We start from the raw sequence: 21,486 nt of genomic DNA on the forward strand, positions 1-21,486 counted from the left end.
AGAGTACACAATACTATTAAGAGGCCCACATAAACATTCAATTTCTTTTAAAATCAGAAGAAGAAGAAGAAAAAGTGAATGTGATCCAGTCTGGATTATATTTCTCTTTATACCAATGAGGTCATAAAATATAATTTTTAAATATTTTTTATGGAGGAAGGAGTCCAAGAAAGCAAAAGGGCCCGAGGCCCATGAAAGTCATAATGTGCCCCTGGATCAAACTACAGAGTTCAAAAAATACGCTTCTTCTTACCTGAATATTTAGGGAAATGCTGATTACCAAATTTCCTAAAATGGACAGCAAAACTCCAAGAAGGTGAATCTGTAAAAGAAAATGTTTTCTTTATATGGTACTTTAAATAGCACTTGTAAGGTATTTACTGAAATAAAAACAAAACAACAACAAAAAATTTAAGTGATACATTCATTCGTTTTATTCATTCAGCAAATATTTACTTAGCACCCAAGTGCCAGAGTCATTAGGAATATGATTAATGATTTTATTAGGATTAATTTTTCACTTCAGTCAAATATTATTTTTTAGAACTAGCTCAGTCCTTTACTGAAGTCTCTAGATATTTGCCTCATTCACTAAAATAAAGAAATTAGTCATCAGGTTCTCACTTTTTCCCACTAAGATGCTTCTTATTTATCCTTTCTGTCCATTTTCCTCAGCAAGCCCTTTCACTGGGGTGTTCATTGCGTCAAGTATGGACTACATAATTTTCTCCCATCTAGTCTCCTTCTTTCCTTTCTCTTACTATATTCTGGAGTACCGTGGTAAGAAAGAAAGATCATTGGTCTTGGAGTGAAAGGATGAATCTGAGATTCAGATCTGCTATTATCTAATGGGTCACCTTGAGCAAGTTACTTCAGCTCCCTGGCCTCAGTAAACACAGATGTTGGATCAGATGTTTCCAGAAATCCCTTTACCTCTAAAGCTCTATGATCTCCATTGGAGACAGACTAAATTTTCCCACCATTCCCCTGGTCAAGAACCCACAATGTCTCTCTACAGTCAACTACATCAAATATAAAACTACCATACCAGTTCCCCATAAATCTGTCCTCATCCTGACCATCGAATTGTCCACAGCACACTTAATGTGCTCCCTCTACCTCAGGTACCTGGCACACGACATTCTCCAGTCACAAGTCATACTTTTTCTCATGTCACTCTTCTCACCTAGGGAGAGCAGCTCCTTCCCTCAGCCTATCTCAGTCATGTTCCTGTCCTGCTGAGGTCTACTTCCTTGGGACCTTCTCAGACCACCAGAGTCCATCTTTACTTTCTCAGACTATAAATGGTGAAATCCCTTATTTCTTCTCTTATACTGTTATGTGTATCATTATGTTCTATAAATAGATGGTAAATTCTTTAAGGGAAGAGAACTACGTCTTAGGTGTCTATCGGGTCTTCTACATCTACCATACAAAATTAGGGCCTTAAAAAATACTTGCTTGAAAAATATATGTTTTAAAACAAGAACTGCAAAGGTTAAAAGAGAAGTTCTTACACATTGCCCAAGATGTTTACTATAGGTATCACATGTATTATTTGATGATTTCAAAAGATGCATTTCCTTCTCTTATCTAGATACAAAGCTATAATATCTTCTGGTAGTATAAATTAGCAGTGATATAAAGAATCTTCCCCCGCCCCTTCTTCTACAGTACATAACTTCCAGCTAGCTTCAAATTCCAAGGAGTTATTTGAATTTCAAATGAACATTACAACCACAAGGAACCCTTTTCAGAATGCAAAATGTCTTTGAAGTTTTAGAACTTTATTATATGTGCTGAAATATTTTTTAAAATGAAGCAGAAAACTTGAAAACCCATTTAATAGTTGATATATAATATCCATAGTCTTTAATCAGTTAAGAATTTTCTTTTCCTAATAAAGGCACTTGGCAATAATTTTGATCACTATCCCTCATGGGGAACAATTGTATCATAATATAATCTGCTATTTCCATGCTTTCAATCTACAATTGAATGCATTTGGCAGTAATCAGGGAAAGAAAGATTCAGAAGAAGTTTGGGATTGAATGGATAATTATGAAAATCTTCCATAATTATAAATGTAAATTGTTGAATAGAAATAACTTACTTCAAAATTCTTTAAATCATTCACTGAGTAGTTTAAACACCACCACACTGAGTGTTTAGAAATTGGTAGCAGGATTTGGCAATGATTTCTTGGATATGACACCAAAAGCACAGGCAAAAAGAAAAAAATAGATAAGCTGGACTTTCTTCAAGATAAAAATGTTTTGTGCATCAAAGGACACTATTAACAGAGTAAAAGGCAACCCACACAATGGGAGAAAATATTTGCAAATCATATATCTGATAAAGATTGATATCCAAAATATATAAAGAACTCTTACAACCCAACAGCACAAAAATAAACAACCCAATTAAAAAGTGAGCAAAGGACTTGAATAGACATTTCTCGAAAGAAGATATACAAATAGCCAATAGGCACATGAAAAGATGCTCAACAACACCAATCATTAGGGAAACGCAAACCCAAACCACAACAAGCTACCACTTCACACCCATTAGGATGGCCACAATTAAAAAAACAGAACCAACAAGTGTTGGTAAGGCTGTGGAACAACTGGAACCCTTGCACATTTCTGGGGGGATGTCAAATGGTAGAGCTGTTAACCTCACACCACGGAAACAAAAATTTACTCAAAACCAATCAAAGACCTGAATGGAAGAGCCAAAACTATAAAACTCTCAGAAGAAAACATACAGGCAAACATACGGGTAAATCTTTGTGACTTTGGATTTGGCCTTGGATTCTTATAGATAAGACATCAAAAGCATAAGCAACAAAAGAAAAAAATAACTAGACCTCATCAATATTAAAAACTTTTGTATTTCAAAGACACTATCAAGAAAGTGAAAAGACAACCCATAAAATGGGAGAAAATACTTGGAAATCATTTATCTGATAAGTGACTTGTATCTAGAATATATAAAGAACTCTTACAACTCACTAATAAAAATGACAAATAACCCAATTAAAAAATGGCCAAAGGATCTGAATAGATATTTCTCCAAAGAAGATAAATGCCTAATAAGTGATTGAAAACATGATATCATCAGGGAATGCAAATCAAAACCACAGTGATATACCACTTTACACCAAATAATATGGCTATAATCAAAAAGTCAGATAATAACAAGTGTTAGCAAGGATATAGATAAATCAAAACCCTCATACAGTGCTGGTGGAAATATAAAATGGTGCAACCACTATGGAAAACAGTCAGGAAGTTCCTCAAAAAGTTAACCATGGAATTTCTATTTGACTCAGCAATTCTACTCCTAGGTATCAGAGAAATGAAAACATATGTCCACACAAATATCTGCAGCAGTATTATTCATAAGAGCCCTAAATGTAAATGATTCAAATCTCCATCAAATAATGAATGAATGAAACCTAGCATATTCATACAATGAAATATTATTTAGCCATGAAAAGGAATGAAGCACTGATATATCCCACAACCTGGATGAGCCTTGAAAAATTTACGCTAAGGAAAAAAATCCAGTCATGAAAGAACATATATTTTATGATTCCATTTATATGAAAGGTCCTGAATAGGCAAATCTATAAAGACAGCAGATTAGTGTTGCTTAGGGCTCAAAAGGATGGAGGTCTTGGAGATGACAGCTAAAGTGTGGGGGGTTTCTTTTTGAGGTGATGAAAATGTTCTAAAATTGATTGTGGTGATGGTTGCACAACTCTGAATATACTAAAAATCAGTGAAGTGTACACCTCAAATGAGTGAATTGTATGGTATGTGATAATATTTCAATAAAGTTGTTACAAAAAATAAACTAATATTAAGACACAAAGTTGTTTTTTTTTTTTTTTTTTGCCCAAAGAAATAAAATGCTACATATGTGGCTGGCTCTATTTCAGTCTCTTCTCTCTCCCAGAGATAAGTAACTTTTTTCTGAAGTTGATATAAATATATTTCTTTCCTTCCTAGATTTATTTTTATCTTTGTTTTGTTTACTCAGTTTTTCTTTTTTTCATCTTCTTCATTTAGACTCTTAACTCACTAGCTTTTCCTCTTTCCATCTAATGGTATATGCCCGTAAAGCTATACATTTCCCTCTAAGTACATCTTCTGTTTTAGGTGCAAGCATAGTTTTGGCATGTAGAGTTTTCATTGGCATTTAGTTCTAAACATTTTCTAATGATCTTATGATTTTTGTGAGTGATATTATTTGGAGATTTTCTTAAATATTTCTAAATTAATGGGGCATTGGTTATCACTTTGTTACTAATTTCTAATTTTATTGAATTGTGGGTAGAAAATATGCTGTGTGTAAAATGACATTTGCTTTTGACCTGGTATATGGTATAAATTGAAATTTGTTTTCAACTGTAGTGTATGGTCAAGTTTTGTACGTGTTCCACGTATGCGTGAAAGGAAAGTAATTGTTGGGTTAATATACTTTATATATCCTTCCTTTCTACTATCTATCCATTCATCTATCTCCATTAAATCACTGCTCAAGTTTTTGATACTCTTACTAAATTTTGGACTGCTCTGTCTATCAATAGCCAAGGGAAGTATATTAAAAATCTACTACAAATATGGATTTATCCATTTTTCCTTTTAAATCTATCGAGTTTTGCTTTTCATATTTTAAGGCTATAGTGTCAGGTGTATACAAGTTCAGGACTGTTTCCTCTTTCCAGTTAATTGTTTCTTTTATCATTATGTATTGACCCTTTCAATCTTAATAATGTTTTTGTTTTAAAGTCTATTTTATCTGATATTAATATAACGTAGCTGTTTTCTTTTCATATTTGCCACTTTTTACATCACTTTACTTTCAACATGTCTGTGTCATTATATTTCAGTCAGTCCTGTTTACATAGAAAATAACTGGATTAAAAAAATACCTGAGACTTAAATGGGAAGGTTAGTCCTTTTTCTTTTTTTTTGAGGAAGATTAACCCTGAGGAAACATCTGCTGCCAATCCTCTTTTTGCTGAGGAAGATCGGCCCTGAGCTAACATCTGTGCCCATCTTCCTCTATTTCATATGTAGGACACCTGCCACAGCATGGCTTGATAAGCGGTGTGTAGGTTCACGCCCAGGATCGGAACCTGCAAACCCAGTGCTGCTGAAGTGGAGCACACGAACTTAACTACTGGGCCCTGGGCTGGCACCAGGGTTAGTTCATTTGTTAAAATTGTGATTATAAACATATTTTCATTTATTTCCACTATCTTTTTTGTGTGTTTGTAGTTATCTTGCTTTTCCTTTGCTTTCTAATTTCTCCTTTCCTGAATCCTGTTGGATTGATTGAGTTTTCTTTATTCTTTTCTTCCCCCTACTCTTCCGGCTAGTAAGTTATATGTCTTGTTTATATTCTTCTAGTAAACACTGTTAAAACTTTTTTATTGAGGTAACATTGGTTTATAACATATATAAATTTCAGGTGTACATCTTTATATTTCAATTTCTGTGTAGACTACATCGTGTTCAGCATTCAAATTCTAACTGCCGTCTGTCACTGTACACGTGTGCCCTTTTACCCCTCACCCCCACCCTCCTTCCCCTCTGGTAACCACCAATCTATTTTCTGTGTCTATTTGTTGTTGTTGCCTATCTTTTAAACTTTTTATTTTGAAATAATTACAGACTCACAGTAGGCTGCAAAGAAATGTACAGGTAGGTCTCATGCACTCTCCCTCCAGCCCTCCTCTCAATGTTAACATCTTACACAACTACAATATCAAAACCAAAAAACTGGCCTTGGTAAAGATCTTATTCATATTTCACCAGTTAGACTTGCACTTGTGTGTGCGATCAAGCTACTCATCTGTACCATCACTGCAAGACTCCCCTGTGTTACTCCTTTATAGGTACATCTACCTTCTGCCTTCCCCATTCCTAACCTCTAGCAACCACTACTGTGTTCTCCATCTCTATAACTATGTTATTTCACAAATGTACATAAATGGAATCAGGTGGTATGTATCTTTTTGAAATTAGCATCAGCCTTGAGGTTCATCCAAGTTGTCAGATCAACAGTTCATTCCTCCTCATAGCTGAGTATGGATATACCATAGTTTGTTCAACCATTTACTCACTGAAGGACATTTGAGTAGTTTCCAGTTTGCGGCTGTATGAATAAAGCAGCTATGAACATTTGTGTACAAATTCTCCATAAAAATAACTTCATTTCTCTGGGATAAATGCCCAAAACTGTAATCGCTGGGTCACGTGGTAAGTCCACTTTTAGTTTTGAAAGGAACTGCCAAACTGTTTTCCAGAGCAGCTGTACCATTTTTACATTCCCAACAGCAATGTATGAGTGACCCAGTTTCTCCACTATTAAATTTATTATGCATTCCTGACACAAATTCTAATGTTAATCAATATTCCCATCCTCCTCAACATTATAATAACTTTCATTTGCTTTCACTACAGTCTCTCCTCTCCTATCTTACATGTCATTGATGAGTATATTAGTTCTACCTTGTTTCTATATCCCCAAATTATTTACAGTTATTATTGTTTTATAGTCAATACTTGTCTTATTTATCCATGTTTATCAATTTCTTTGCTCATTACTGTTTTTTAAAAAAATAACAGTTTTATTAAGATATAATTCACGTAACACAATGTTTACCCTTTTAAAGTGTACAATTCAATAGTTTTTAGTATATTCACAGAGTTGTGCATCCATCACCACTATTTGATTTCAGAACATTTTCATCACCCCAAAAGGAAACTCCATACCCATTAGCAGTCACTTCGCATTTCCTCTTCCTCTCAGTCACTGGCAACCACGAATCTACTTTCTGTCTATAAGGATTTGCCTGTTCTGGATATTTTACATAAACAGACTCATACAATGTGTGCCCTTTGGGTCTGCCTTCCTTCACTTGGTATGATGTTTTCAAGGCTCATTATGTTGTAGCATGTATGTAGCATGTATCATTCTTTTTGATGGCTATGTAGTATTCCATTGTAAGGATATACCATATTTTATTTACGTACTTATCAGTTGATGGACATATGTGTTATTTCTACTTTTTGGATATTATGTTTGTGTACCTTAATTTTCCTTCTGGATTCAGTGTCCTTCCTGAAGAAAACTTTAGTAGCTCTTTCAAAGAAATCCTTTGAGGTGCAGTTCTCTGTTATTCTGCCAATGTCTTCATGTTATCTTTCCTCTTGAGTATAGAAGTACAGGCTGACAGTTATTTCATTCAGCATTTTGATGATATTACTCTATTGTCTTCTGGCCCTTATTGTTGTTATTGAGAAGGATTTTGTCAATCTAATCTTTACTCCTTTGTAGATAATCTGTCATTTTCCTAAGGATGCTTTTAAGATTTTCTTTGTCATTTCTTTTCAGCAGTTTCACCACAACTGTTCTATATGTGAATTACATTTTGCTTAGGACTCATGCTTCCTCAATTTGAGGATTCATGTCTTTAACCAATTTTGTTAAGTTCTCAACTATTATCTCTTTGAATGTCATCTCCCTTTTGTTCTCTCTATCCTCTCTAAATGGAACTCCTTTTACAAGTATGTGGGACTTTTTAACTCTATCCTCCTTGGTTCCTAAAATATCTCTTCTATTTCCCAACTCTTTATACTGAATTCTAGATCATTTCCTCAGATTTATCTTCTAATTTAGCTTTTCTGACCTCCCTCCTCTAAACTGAGCCTTTTTATAGTTCTATCAGTACAGATATTACACTGTACTGTAATTTTTACAAGTTCATTGTCCCTCTAGGCCATAAGCTCGTTCAGAGCAGAGCTGTGGCTTACTCATCAACTCATCTTTGTAACTCTAATGACTAGTATAGGACCTAACACAAAGAAGTTGTTTATTAAACACTATTAGAACCGAACTACTATAAGATTGATTATAAACTGTCTAGAAATAGTTAATTTTGATCTTAGGCTCTAGAAGGATCTCGAAGGGGTTTGAATATACCAATCACTCAGTTTCCGTGAAAGCACAAGCTTGACCTAGAATTCAGAATTCAACAATTAAGAGTGCCCACTAGTGTGCAATAAAAAGCTGCTGGTGACTTAAAATCTAGTTAATTCATATTATCCCAAAAGAACAAGAAACATGTAGGTATAAAGCAGGTATCAGAAACAGTTTGATTATATTCAGTATAAACTGGCATATCTCATTCTTTATTTTTCTGAAAATTTTACCTAATTATTCAAATTTAATTGCATATTCATTAAACTCATTTTACACACACTTGTAAATAGTAGTAACACAGTAAATCCTCATAAATGCCCCTAATTGCTGGGGAGAAAAGCTTCCAACCTCTTGTGTTTCTAAAAGGTGGTTTAACTAAGGACATACAGTAACTTGAGGTAACCACTACCAAATGTTGTTTCCAATTTGAGGCTCTGGTAAATTTGCTTTAATGACTACAAAATCCTCATCTGTAACCAGAAGTATCATTTGCATACAGTGAGCAGGCCCTTGTACACTTGCAATTTAAATTAAAGATGTCTAGTTTGCATCATTACGTTTTGAGTGTTATCTGTTTTCTAGCATTTTAGAATTAGTAGAAGCTTAGAGCTCCTCTCCTCCCCCTACCCCTTTTCTCCCCTCCTTACTGATCTGGAGACTAGTCAGGAAAGAGAATAGAGGGCCAGAGAAGGAAAGTGACTAATACAAAGTCATACAGCTAGACAGCAGGCAAATTTTGGCTCCAAGGCACCCAGCTCATGTCTGAATCACTATTTCTTCATAGAATGCAATAGATAACCTCCTGGCTAGTCAATGTCAATTTACCGCAATTTTAAAATTAGCAGAATCTGTTTCTTTTACTCAGTGCAAATAAAATAAAGCAAAGATAATAGTTAGAAGGAAAGGTTGCTCCAGAGCTTAATACTACAGTTAGAAGTACAGGCCAGAAATAGAAAGATGTCTTTAATCTTTGCAGTGCTCACTGTTGTCACCACTGTAGCTTAATTTCTGGATTTTCCAGGATGTCTTGGCAAATAGATGGTGGGAACCTCAGCAAACAATTTATCTAGAATGAAGTTCAAAATATCAGCACTGATCAGTATTAAGGATGTTTTTGTTTTATTTGGAATAACAATCTCCTATCATACTTTTTTGTGCCAGAATGTTCCTTAGATATTTTGCATAAAGTCATTGACCTATAATCCATGGGTGGGGCAGTGTGGCCAGATGGAGATGGGATATGATAACAGAGTGTGTGGAATTGGTGATAGTCTGTCCCAGTTCTGGCTTTGAACTCAACCATATTCCTGGCTCTGCCTTCAAAACATAAATTCAGAATCACATCCCAGTGAAGTTAGTACATAGCTCAAGAGAACCATAGATTCAGAGCTAGTTTTGAATGCTGTAATAGTCATATTAAACTCACAACTGGAAGATGCTATCTCTTGTCCTAAGCAGTAAAATATGCCTGAACGTGGAAATGAGAGATCTAGTTTCCAGTACCAGAAATACCACACGTTGAGTGATTACAGTCAACTAATCACTGTAGGAATGGCCTTAAGAGCCTGACCCTGCAAGGGGATGATATGTCTGAGAAATGGGCATTCAGTTCAGCCCATCTCACAGGAAACTCTTAGGAATGAGATGGGGTTGTACCTAGTAAACAGATAGACACATAACTCACCTCCAGAACAGTTAGGAGGGGACAGGAGGACATCCAAATTCTTAGCGATACATCCTTAAGTATTTAGGGTGAAGACTTATAATGTGTGCAACTTACTTTCAAATGATACATTACAATATAAAATAAACACAGAGAGGGAGAGAGAACAAACAAATATTTTACAATCTTAACAACTGGTTAATCTCCAGGTGAAAAACATATGGCGTTTATTACATTACTCTTCTTAATTTTCCATAGGTTGGAGAATTTTCAAACTAAGAAGTTAAAAAGTACTGCTTCACAGACTCAATGAAATTAAAGAGAATACGGATTCATTTAAAAAGAGTTAAAAGAGGATATGATAACCAGAAAAGAAATAAAAGCAAGAAATAAAAAGGAAGCTAGCTGAACCAAGGAAAGATATTAAGGAGAAAAATAAAACTATTGCACAACTTAAAACCACATGTAGGGGCCGGCCTGGTGGCGCAGCAGTTAAGTTCGCACGTTCTGCTTCTCGGCAGCCTGGGGTTCGCCGGTTCGGATCCCAGGTGCGGACATGGCACCGTTTGGCACGCCATGCTGTGGTAGGCGTCCCACATATAAAGTAGAGGAAGATGGGCACGGACGTTAGCTCAGGGCCAGACTTCCTCAGCAAAAAGAGGAGGACTGGCAGTAGTTAGCTCAGGGCTAATCTTCCTCAAAAAAAAAATTAAATTAAAAAAAAAACACATGTAGACACTGTTCAGGCAAAACACACAACATGGAGGCAAAGGTCATGAAATGAAAATGATCCGAGAGAAGATGGTAGATATGGGAGACAGACAATTTGAGGAAGTTCACATCAGATGCTATTCATTCAGTCATGCCTCCATTTGGTATTTATTCAGCAGCTGCTAAATATTAGGTCCTATGTCAGGAACTGAGGATGCAAAGTACCCTCTAGAAGCTCTGGAGAACTAAAAAAAAGCAGCCAATAACAAACAGACTGTCAAATCTGTAATAGAGGTATGCTCAACAGAACTCATGGGAACAGAAGGGACAGAGAGCAAATCTGCCTAGGATGGAGAGTATATTAGTTTTCTGTGGTTGCTGTAAAAAATTACCACAAACCTAGTGGCTTAACAACAGAAATTTATTCTCTCACAGTTTTGGAGGCCAGAAGCCCAAAATCAATTTCACTGGGCTGAAATCAAGATGGCAAGGCTGCGCTCCCTCTGGAGGCTCTAGGGCAGAATCCACTCCTTGCCTCTCCCAATTTCTGGTGGCTGCTGGCATATCCTTGGTCTACGGTTATATCACTCCAATCTCGGTCTCCGTGGCCACATCACCGTCTCCCTTCTGTGTGAAATCTCCTTGTAAGATATAAAGATACATATGATGCATTTAGGGTCCATCCAGATAATCCAGGATAATCTCCCTAGCTCAAGATCTTTAACTTAATCACATCTGCAGCAAACAGGGTGTCCTGGAGGTCCCTGAAAATGAAGACCCAGTATAGCTGGACTGGAGAGGCAAGCAGGAGCCTCTGTGTGCCATGGATCTGTGGGTGGTACTGCAACACAAAGGGCTCTAACTAGACAAGGATAGTTCCAGGTTTGACTTTTAGAAGACTCCCCCTGGCTGCACTGTGGAGGATGGGCTGGCAGGGAGCAAGACTAGGGAGCAGGAAGACCAATTAGGAGACTACCTCAAGAATTCAGAAAAGTAGGGGCAACAAGGAGAGTTAATTACAGCAGGGCCGTAAAGAAACAATATTGATATTCATAGCAGCAAACATTGGAGACAACCTGAAATATGTAATGCTTTTTAGATTACTGAATGGGTTGGACTATTCTTATCACTAATGTCCTCTGCCCTTGTAAATAATTGAGTTGTTTGCAATACCAACCCAAACTAAATTAAAGCTATAATCCCACATGTGAAAAAGAAGAAAGAAAAATTTTCAGTCAGGAACAGATTTTTAATTTGTTGTCTTGGTTATTATATGCTATAAGGTTATTGCCTTTCTATCCTGAGAAAGTCTCATAACACTGGATCCAAATCTGGTGATTTTAAGCCAACAGAAAAGGTCAGGGTTACATAACACAGTATATTGTTGCTATTCTACAAGCTGTTCCATGCCAATTTTTAATCAACCTTAAAACCTGGGCAGAAAAGCCCGACATATTGCCTTCCCATACAATTAAGAACTATTACATTTTGCATTTTATTTTGGAGCACACTTACTTATATAAGTATACATTCATTATTTTTAAAAGCTGAACTCTGTTAAGGATAAGCCTTACTAAGCTTACTAAGAAGCCACCATGTTTTTTGCTTATAAGAAATTTAAGTTTCAGCAGAACAAATTTATGAGAAAAGTAATACATTTAATAACACATCCTTTGGGGGCTTTTAACACTGTTAAAAGGAGAGCAACAATATTCAAGGAAGGTGAGATAGTTAAGGAAGTTTTAAACTTGGTTCTATTACAAAACAAATCAACCCTGTATAATATTGGAAAGCGAATCCTTGAAACAAGGACAGACATGCTGAACACAAAAAGTGCTATTGTTTGCATCCAGATCAATATAAGATCCACTAACTTTCAACTTTTGCAAGAACTTATTTATAACAATAATTTAAAAAATCTGTGATCCTTTGTTTCCGAAGAAGCAGGATTGCAGGCCGCCTTTGTAGGGCCAGCCCAGACTTCAGAAGAGGCTTCCTACATGAAACCTGGAAACTTGTGAGCTTGCTTAGTTACAACTTTTTCCCCTACATCTGCCTGAGTTTCTGGAGTACATGTCCTTTTTGAGAGCAATGCGTGCCTTGAACCCTGGCTGTATTTTGCCAGCTCCCTCCCCCTGGAGACGAAACTTGATTGTCTGTGTCAGGCCCCAGCCTCTAGGTGAGTTTCTGCCTCAGTATAGGGAAGGGATCATGACACTGTTACTCACTAACAGACCTCTGCCAGAGACTCCTGTGGTCCTTGATACTCACCAGACCAGACCTTACTTGAAAGATCAAGGCAGGAATCAAGTTCAAGTTTTCTACACCTTTTGAGCATTATGACTTGGACACTTCATTGCCTCTAAAGGGCCAGTCTTCAAGCCAAGATAATTTCCCCCATCCTTGAGTCCCCCATTCCTGGCAAAATTCTCACTTCCCGCTGGTCCAGCAGCCAGGTCCCAACATACCTCATGGTCAACCCATATATGACACCCATAGGGACTAATTGATGGCGATGGTGATTTGGGTCTGCAAGTGTAATTCAAAAGACTAATAAAATGCTCTACATGTAATTCACAATTATTCTCTACTTTATGGCTGTGGCAGCTGCTTGTAACATGAGGTCTGCTCTGCTCATAACTTGCTCACAAAGAACCGCCCATTTCTCCACTGCTGTGACTCAGGCAGCCATAACCAAAGGTAGACTACAATATTTCCTCTTCCGCTTTGGCTCCCTTATTTACAATTACATAATTGTACTATATTAGTCCCGGAAGCTTAATGTAAACAGTCCATCAAATAGTATAAGCAAGAGTAGCTTCACACCAGTCCTTCAAATGTTGTTTTTCAAGTATTTCTAAAGTAGTCTCTCTCTGTTTCTCTCTCTCTCTCTCTCTTTCTCACACACACATTGTGTATATCACATATATATATAGCTACATTTTGAGAACACAGTCCATGTTTTCTGATTTCTTTGATATCACTGTCCAACACTGCTCTGTTGAGAAGGCTCTCTGCTTGTGATTTTTATCCCATGGAATGCTGGTTGCATTTCAGGCCCTCATTGTCAATTAGCTGATCAAGTGTAATGGGGCTATGACAAGAGGGATCACAGTGCAGCTATCTTCTAAACAGCCTGGAACAATCAGAGCTCTGCAAGTCTGGAGGCCGAAGAAGAAAGTAACACCCCCTCAGAATTCACCTCAAGCTTGAATGAAATATTGAAAATGCTAACATGGCTTCTAGGATCCCATACAGCACTGCATTCATATACCACACCTATTTCACCTAAATCCATTAAACTCCTGGGAGATTCCCACTTAATGAAGAGGTGGTTGTTGATGGTAAAGAAATTGCTAAACAGGTAGAGGCAACGTAGAGACTAAACAAGAAACACTGCCTTTGCCAACTGATTCCCTTTGACTTTTCTCAGTCAGAAAGACAATAGGTCTTTCTAGAATTTCTTTTTTATTCCGGGGGTGGGGAGCAGGGAGTAAGTCTAGAATTTAGAAGTCACTGCTAGAGATGTTAGAGATGATACTAATAAAAATATTTCAGAAATTGGTCCTATATTCTAAGCTTTTAAGGAGATTACCATTCAGATCCCACCCACAAAGAGAAGGCAGACTAAATAAAGGGCTGCTTTTCAGGGCTGCTCATGTGAGGCAAGATACAGAAAGGGAAGATCCTAGAGGAGCTGGGAGGAGTGGTAGCCTGAGGGCTGCCCAAGAAGACAATAACATACAGGAAGAGGACTCAAGCCCACTGGGCAGGCATTGCTGTTAGGGCCACACAGTATCCCCTTCTCTCAGTTATAGGACCTTTCTTTTATCCAGCCCTTCCCAAGGGTACTCATGTTTTTTGGGGACACCAAGCCCAGTAACTCTGGTCTTAGTGACTGGTACGGGAAAGGACATGGACCTAACCTCGTCCAGTCAGGCTAAAGCCCAAATATTTTCATTGGTTGAGGAAGTCAAGCTTTCCCTCTTGGAAGTGAAAGGGAGAATGTAGGCTACAGGGGTGAGTCTGCTAACAGAAGAACCAACCCCCCGAGGAACAAAAGTTGAAGAGGAGAGTGAGAAACTGAGCATTCACCACATTGTTAGAGCCTCTGGAACAAGGCTGGTGTGAACCCAGAATTCTTCTGGCCTTCACACCACTCAAACTGATAGGTTTTTTTTCCTCATTTAAGCCAGTTAATGTTAGGTTTTCTGTGACTTACAAACTACAGCCTCTTAACTTATGAAGCATTCTTGGTAGGGAAGCCACATTCAAAAGTCAGGAAAGAGATGGACTCCTACTGCAAGCTAAAGAAGTCAGGCCAGTGGTCCTGACTGCAAGAAGGAAACAATCTGAGAGATGCAAAGAAGGTGAGGTGGGTGATTTAGGAAAGCAGTGCCTGCCGAAGCCACAGGCAGGCAAGGGGACATTCATTTTAGGCAGACCTTGGTATGACCAGCCAAGGGCAAGGTAGGTCTCTGAAGGAGTCATGTCAGGACAAACAATCTCCGGTGAGGTGTGGAGCTCACGACTAAACACACGTTAGCCTATGTTACATAAGTGATCAGTCCACACCTCCTGATGTGTGCCAAAGATGACAGGAGACAATGCTAGGAGTGATCAAGGGCCAGGCAAGTGACAAGGTGAGGCAGATGTACAGGTGTACACATGCTGAGAGCTATGTGGAGGGGAAGTGAAGTGTTATCTACCAGCCCTCAGGCAATTAGGATATTGGTGGACCAGAAAAGATCAGATGAAGAACTCTGACTTTATGTAAAATGTGAGTCAGATGGAACACAGAGGGGACAGGTTTGAAAAGGTGTAAACCAAACAGAGGAATATTGGGCCTAGAGGAAAAGAAAAAGATAACCTCAAGCTAAAATAAGCGGCATTGAAGTCTTAGGTTAACAGTGCGTGAGCCTTCCTAGGCTGGGGGTGCTGGTCCTGGTGGCTGGTTCAACTACAGTCAGTGTCTGGAGAAGTGATCATGCTACTGCCACCAGACAGCTCTGTCAGCTGTTCCCAGGGCTACTCGCCCATCTCCCCAATCCAGGAGTCTGGAAAGTGGCAGGAGATATGGGAAGAATCCTTGCCTCAGGACTTCAAGATAAATGTTCCAATTAGGAAATCACCCCAAAGTGTTCTGGAAAGTGAATACGTCTGGAGAGTGAACAGGAAGTAAACACCAAAGGGCGTGAGGAAGGCACTAGATATAGAGAAGTTAGTGGTTATAGATTAAAGAAAGCAAAGTTCCCCCAAATAACTGACGTGATTTCTCTTATTTCCACTTGTAATGAGCTAAGTCTAATAATGACTATATTTTATGACATTTCCTATAATATAGCTTGAGTGTAATACTACTACTAATAGCTAGTAGTTACTGAGTGCTTTCTACGTGTCTGGTAATGCTATTTGGCATACATTATCAGATTTTATTTCTTTATCAATCCTATAAGGTTATGTATCATTATTATTTCCATTTTAATAGAGAAAGCCAAGATTTGGAGAAATTAAGAAGCTTGCCAACAGATAATAAAGAGACTGAGCTTTTAAAACTACACTGTACAAAAACAAAAAGGATAGCTCTGGGGAATGTCATCCTTTCCATGCTAAGCTCTCAAATGCCAATCTGAACAAATCACCAACTTGTTTAAAAGAAATTGCTTAAATAATTCTCATAAGGAAACAAAATGAATATGGCATACCACTTCCTGCACCACCTGGGTAAAACATGCAAGTTGAACAGCCATAGGAATGCAAATATTATTTTTTAAACTTTGTAAAATTGTAGAATATAATAGATACAGACAACTGCAAAGAGAATGATGTAGATGAATAAATTACTACAATGAATTATTGTAAGGCAAACACTCTTGTCACACTATCCAGATGAAGAAATAGAAACTGGGTTCCCACCCAAAACCCTCCCTTTGCCCCATCCCATCAAGACTTCTCTCTTCCCCCAAGGAACCCCTAAGATCTTGGGGCAAATTATTTAACACAAGTTTCCTCACATGAACAGTGAGGATAATATGTACCTTACGAGGTTGTTGGGGGGCTCCAATGAGATAATGGCTATATAGTGTCACACAGTAAACGCATAACAAATGTTAGTCTTTTCGCTTGGCCTCTTCCCTGCCAAGTTGTATCAATTTTCCTTTAACTATGTTGACTTTAAAAATTCAAGTCATTGAAAATCAAAAGTTCAAATAAAGGAGATAAAAAAATTTTGAATTTTCATTTCACCCTGTGCAGGATAAACCTTTTTGACAATGTCCTTGTGAATTTAGATATTTAGCAATAGGCATAAAGTTAAAGAGCCAGTGATAAAACCCCTCCTTCATAATATTTCCCAAATTCATCCTTTCCTGTCTATTCCCTCTACAATCTTGCTGGTTTGGCACTTACTTATTCAACCAGAAAGCAAGAGGGAACCTGGAGATCTTCCATTCCAACCCTAATTTAACCGCTAAGAGAACTGAAGCCCAGAGTGACCTGCCTGAGCACACTCAGCTAGTTAGAGACAATAGCCTCTGACACTGGCTGCAAATTAAGTGCCTACAAGGGCCAGTAGGTAAAAGAGATGAGAGCAAAGAGAGGGGCTTACATGGGGAGCGCAGTTGTTCTAAGATGTGAACTCCAGCTCACACTTACATATGTGAAAGAGGGCCAAGTGTGGATAGAACTTCTAATATTTAAAAAGATCTTGGAAACCTGAAACTCTATACATAATCTACTCATTTTTAAATGTTGGCAATGTAGTAAACATTTTTAAATCTCTCTGCAGGTCAAACATGACACATCTATGGGCTAGATTTAGTCCATAGCTAGCCAGTTTGAGGCCTCTGTTTCCTACTAACCCTAATTTAAATTTCTTTTATTTAATTTGCTTTGATTCTTGCACTCCCTGCTGGAAAAACCTTCAATGGCTCCCCACTGTCTACAAGATAAAGCGCAAACCTCTTAACCAGTCCTTCAAGGCAATCTGTGACTATATCTAAGACTCCAAGCTATATTCCCACCTTAACAATCAGTCTATCTTCCACTGCAACCAGATGGCCACTGACTTCTACTCTAGGTACAAAAGGGCACCTGCTCAGCCCACGTGGGATGCTCCTTGGTCCCAAGACTTTTCCCCTTCTTGGAATGCCCTCCACTATGCACTCCCATCAGCAAAACTCTGTCCATCTTTAAGCATTCAGCTCAAATACCATGTCTCCACAAAACATCCCTGATGGCCCCTGCTAAAAGCCACCTTGCTCTGAATTTCCATAGGCCTTCATATAACTCACATGACACTTACCACAGACTGCCTTGTTTTGTAGTTACTGGCATAGCTCATATCCCCAAGCACCTAATAACATTCCTGGAAGGAAGGGTTTGGTCTGAAAACTATGTTGAACATCCCCACAGTGCTTTGTACAGAGCAGGGAGCTCAATAACCATCTCGGAAACATTATCCTTTTATACTGAAAACTTGTGGATCAAAGAAAATACCTTTACAGAACTCTATTTCATCTATACTTTTATGGGCATATTCCTGACTGATGCAAAAGGGGCACAGGGTTCACTTTCCTGGCTGCCCAAAACATTTTCCCCACTGAACTACTACTTTCTACTCACTTTGAGATTTCCTCCTGCAGAAGCACTCACATCTTTGGCTTAGACAACATTGATTCTAAGAAGTCACTGTTAAATATCCATCTATTACATGAAAGTATTTCAGGGGAGTTGGTCTTTTTCTATGAATAAGGTTAATTTATCAGATCTGATGGCTATCACTTGGAAAGACACAGAGAACTGAGCTATCAGTGAAAAGACACTGTCCAAATATTTCAGTCATGATAAAACTGATTAAACCCTGGCTATCCAGCAACCAAGGCTAATTTTGAGTGTGGGAGTCCTAAACTTATATCTCACACTTTGTTTTTCTGGAGCCACTCCCATTTTCAGCCATCTATATTCCGTTAGTGTCAAAAAACAAAAGAAAAATTAGCTTCCATTTTATTTTTATAGGCCTGGCCAGCACTAGAGGCACTCAATAAAATGTATGCTGAATGAATTAAGAAAATCAATTTCTACTTTTGCTTAAAAACAAATGCAGTTACTGAAAGGATAAAAATACCAGTCTTATAAGATGGCCTAAATTTGCACAATAACGGGAAAAGATACAGTCTTACCTTAAACTAGCTATAGTTTAGATGTCAGCTGAGTAATTCCCATTAGCATATTCTGGATACGCCCTTTCTAACCTGTTCAAATATATACTGTCAAAGACAAGTTAAGCCTTGCAAACAAAGTTAAGGCCTCACATTTATGTCATGTGATAATCTGTGTTTGGTGTCAGAGAGCCAAGACAATCTTGAATTCCAGGAAATGTTAAAGAAACCTAATGACTATAGAGGTTTCCATTATGAAAACCCAATGTTTTCTTCTGTTTTGGAGGATGCCACGGTAGGTCACATCTACTAACCCTCTAATTTCTTTATCAAAGCTTAAACTCTAATTTCTTTATCAAACTCATTCTTTTTTTTTTTTTTTTTGAGGAAGATTAGCCCTGAGCTAACTGCCGCCAAGCCTCCTCTTTTTGCCAAGGAAGGATGGCCCTGAGCTAACATCCGTGCCCATCTTCCTCTGCTTTATATGTGGGATGCCTACCACTGCATGGCTTGCCAAGTGGCGCCATGTCCGCACCTGGGATCCTAACCGGGGAACCCTGGGCCACCCAAGGGGAACATGCGAACTTCACCAATGCGCCCAACGGGCCAGCCCCTATGAAACTCATTCTTAAACTTTTATTGGGAGTGCTTCTAGCATAAGCCTATTATAATAGGCTTATATTATAATTATAATAGGCTTATACCATATACCAGCATAAACATGGTGTAACAGATGTACTCAAAGAACTCCCCATAAAAAGTAATTCTTTTCTTTGTAACTCCTCTGGGTGGAAGGAAGGAGAAATGGAATAGGTTACAAAAAGTGATCTAGAGGCTCATTTTTCCTGTTTAGTACGTTTTGTGGTAAAACAGTCTTAAAGCAATACTCTCCCTTCTGTTGAAAATTACTAAAGTGAATATGCTTCTTTTGTCTTTACATAAAAAATTATCTTCTGTGTTAAATTTTTGAAAACAAAATTTTAACATTTCAGAAGCTAACATTTAAAACACTTTTCAAGCATAAAAGGATTTTAGAACTTTGATTATTGGTTAAAACCCCCAATTATGAGACCAACAATAATAAATATTTTAATTGTATTGTTGCAAACCACAAAGACCCATGGATTTGTTAAAGAACAAGAACAAAGTGACACACTTAGGAAACCAGGAGGAAGCCTGGAATCTACCATATCGAGATCATTTGCCCCTACTTGAAAGAACGTAAATGCGTCTGGAGGAAGGGCTCGCCAGAGCTCTTTTTTTCTGATCTTAAACAAAGCCAAAAATAAATGGGCAGCTCCAATCCCCTTTGATCTCATTAAACGTGTATTTCCAGCGTAAACTGGCCTTGTTTAGGCTGACGATGTTTTCCCTAAGGGCCAGTGAGAAAGGAGTCATTCAACTGCAACCTGAGAAAGTCAGGGCTCCTCTCACGGAAATGGAGCGCTGTGCTGAGGCATCGGACACACACACCCGCGCACAGCATTCGTGCCGAGGTGACATTTGGTTGCCTGCTTCTGAGAACGGGGTGTCACCTAATTTTTTTTTAACTGTAAAATGATCCTGGGGAGAATACGGGTGGAGGAGATTCACCGCACACTCCTAGAATCTTTACAAGAGAACAAGGCGGATTCAAGCTGGAGAGGGGGGATTGTTCGGGACCAAGAGGCTCAGGAATGACCCCGCAGAGGTCAGAACCGCAGACCTGTGCGCCCCACTCCCAGTGACTGATGCCCAGGAGAGGAAGGCCGGGGTAGCCCCGCTCTTCCAAATGAGGGCTGGTCAACGTGTGGAAACATCACGTCAGCTCTTCCCACTTGGACAGCCGGTGTCTCTGAGAGTTGGCAGGAGGGCGGCCCCGCCCTTGCCCCCACCGGGCGGCGGGGGCGGCCGGCCCTTACCTGGTTCCTGCGGTACCACGCGCCCGACAGGGAGCCGTTCCCGGAGCCCAGCGCCCCGTACGTGAAGTTCCGGGACAGCTCGTCCAGGGCGGCCGAGGCGGCGTCCCCGGGTGCCCCGGGCGCCAGCGCCGCCATTAAGTCTCGCTCGCCGCGCTCGCGCTCCGGCTCCGGCCGCCTCCCGGCCCGGCCGCACCGCGAGGCGCCGCGGAGGAGGCGCGCCCTGCGGAGGCGGCGCCCGGGCCGTGCCGCAGCACTTCCTGCTGGTGCCTGGGCGCGCCGAGGCCACCGGCTCCCCCTCCGCGCGGCGGCAGGTGCAGCGCCCGCCCGCCCGCCGGGCGCGGGCTCCCTCCTCCCGCGCCGGGTGCCGGCGAGGAGCCCGCGGTCTGAGGCCTCCCAGGGCGGCCTGGCTTTCTCCGCATCCTCCGGGCCGCCGGGCCCTCGTGCGCCGCGTCCTCACGGGCCACACTGTCCCGGGCAAATCACCGCGCCAGGCCGCGGCATGTGTCCGCTCCTGTCAGGACAAAAGTGACATCATCTCCAAATGCCCTTCCAGCCCCAGCGGGGGCTTAGTCAATATTTGTTAAAGTGAATGGGAGAGAAAGGAGACGGTGTCTAACCCAAAGCAACTACCTTTGCCCCGTCTGTACCTGGCAATCCCAGCTCTCTATCACATATGCAGTATTTCTCACTTGTATTTTTAAAATCGTTTGCGTATGGAAAAGTCACGAGTTCCTGAAAATATTGTAAGCAACACGAGCATAAAGGTTGGATCGATTAAATCTCAGTACCAACACTTGATAGACCCTTAGTAAATATTCCTGGAATGAAAGAAGGAATCCCAGTGATAGCCGGAGGACCCCAACGTGTGTTTGGATGGGGTTTCCTTCAAACGGAACTAGAAGGAATTGCTGAAAAGTTGCCAGCTACTGGATATAAGAATTTAGGATGGGAGATAATTGTTGTTAAATGGTCCTTATGAACTCTAACTGGGTGTTCTGGTTTTACCTGTATTCAAATTCTACAGTGTTACTACAAATGGTCTGTGAGGTGT

The 21,486-nt window shown here is 39.5% G+C and overlaps 1 protein-coding gene across 2 annotated transcripts in view; it reads right to left on the bottom strand.

Annotated features, from left to right (window-relative positions):
• NIPAL2 (NIPA like domain containing 2) overlaps positions 1 to 20,929 on the bottom strand; it is a 71,340-nt gene extending 50,411 nt beyond the window's left edge. The window contains exons 1-2 of one of the 2 annotated variants that reach the window (XM_023648753.2): positions 20,436 to 20,929; positions 254 to 322 (exon numbers count right to left, since the gene is read on the bottom strand). In XM_023648753.2, the coding sequence (XP_023504521.2) occupies positions 254 to 322; positions 20,436 to 20,570 (204 nt within the window). In that variant the 5' untranslated portion in view covers positions 20,571 to 20,929. The remainder of the gene's footprint in view (positions 1 to 253; positions 323 to 20,435) is intronic. The other variant, XM_070222384.1, reaches the window with a different exon arrangement.
• Positions 20,930 to 21,486: the final 557 nt, after the last annotated feature.

The sequence above is a fragment of the Equus caballus genome, chromosome 9, assembly GCF_041296265.1.
Source record: "Equus caballus isolate H_3958 breed thoroughbred chromosome 9, TB-T2T, whole genome shotgun sequence".
Lineage (NCBI taxonomy): Eukaryota > Metazoa > Chordata > Mammalia > Perissodactyla > Equidae > Equus > Equus caballus.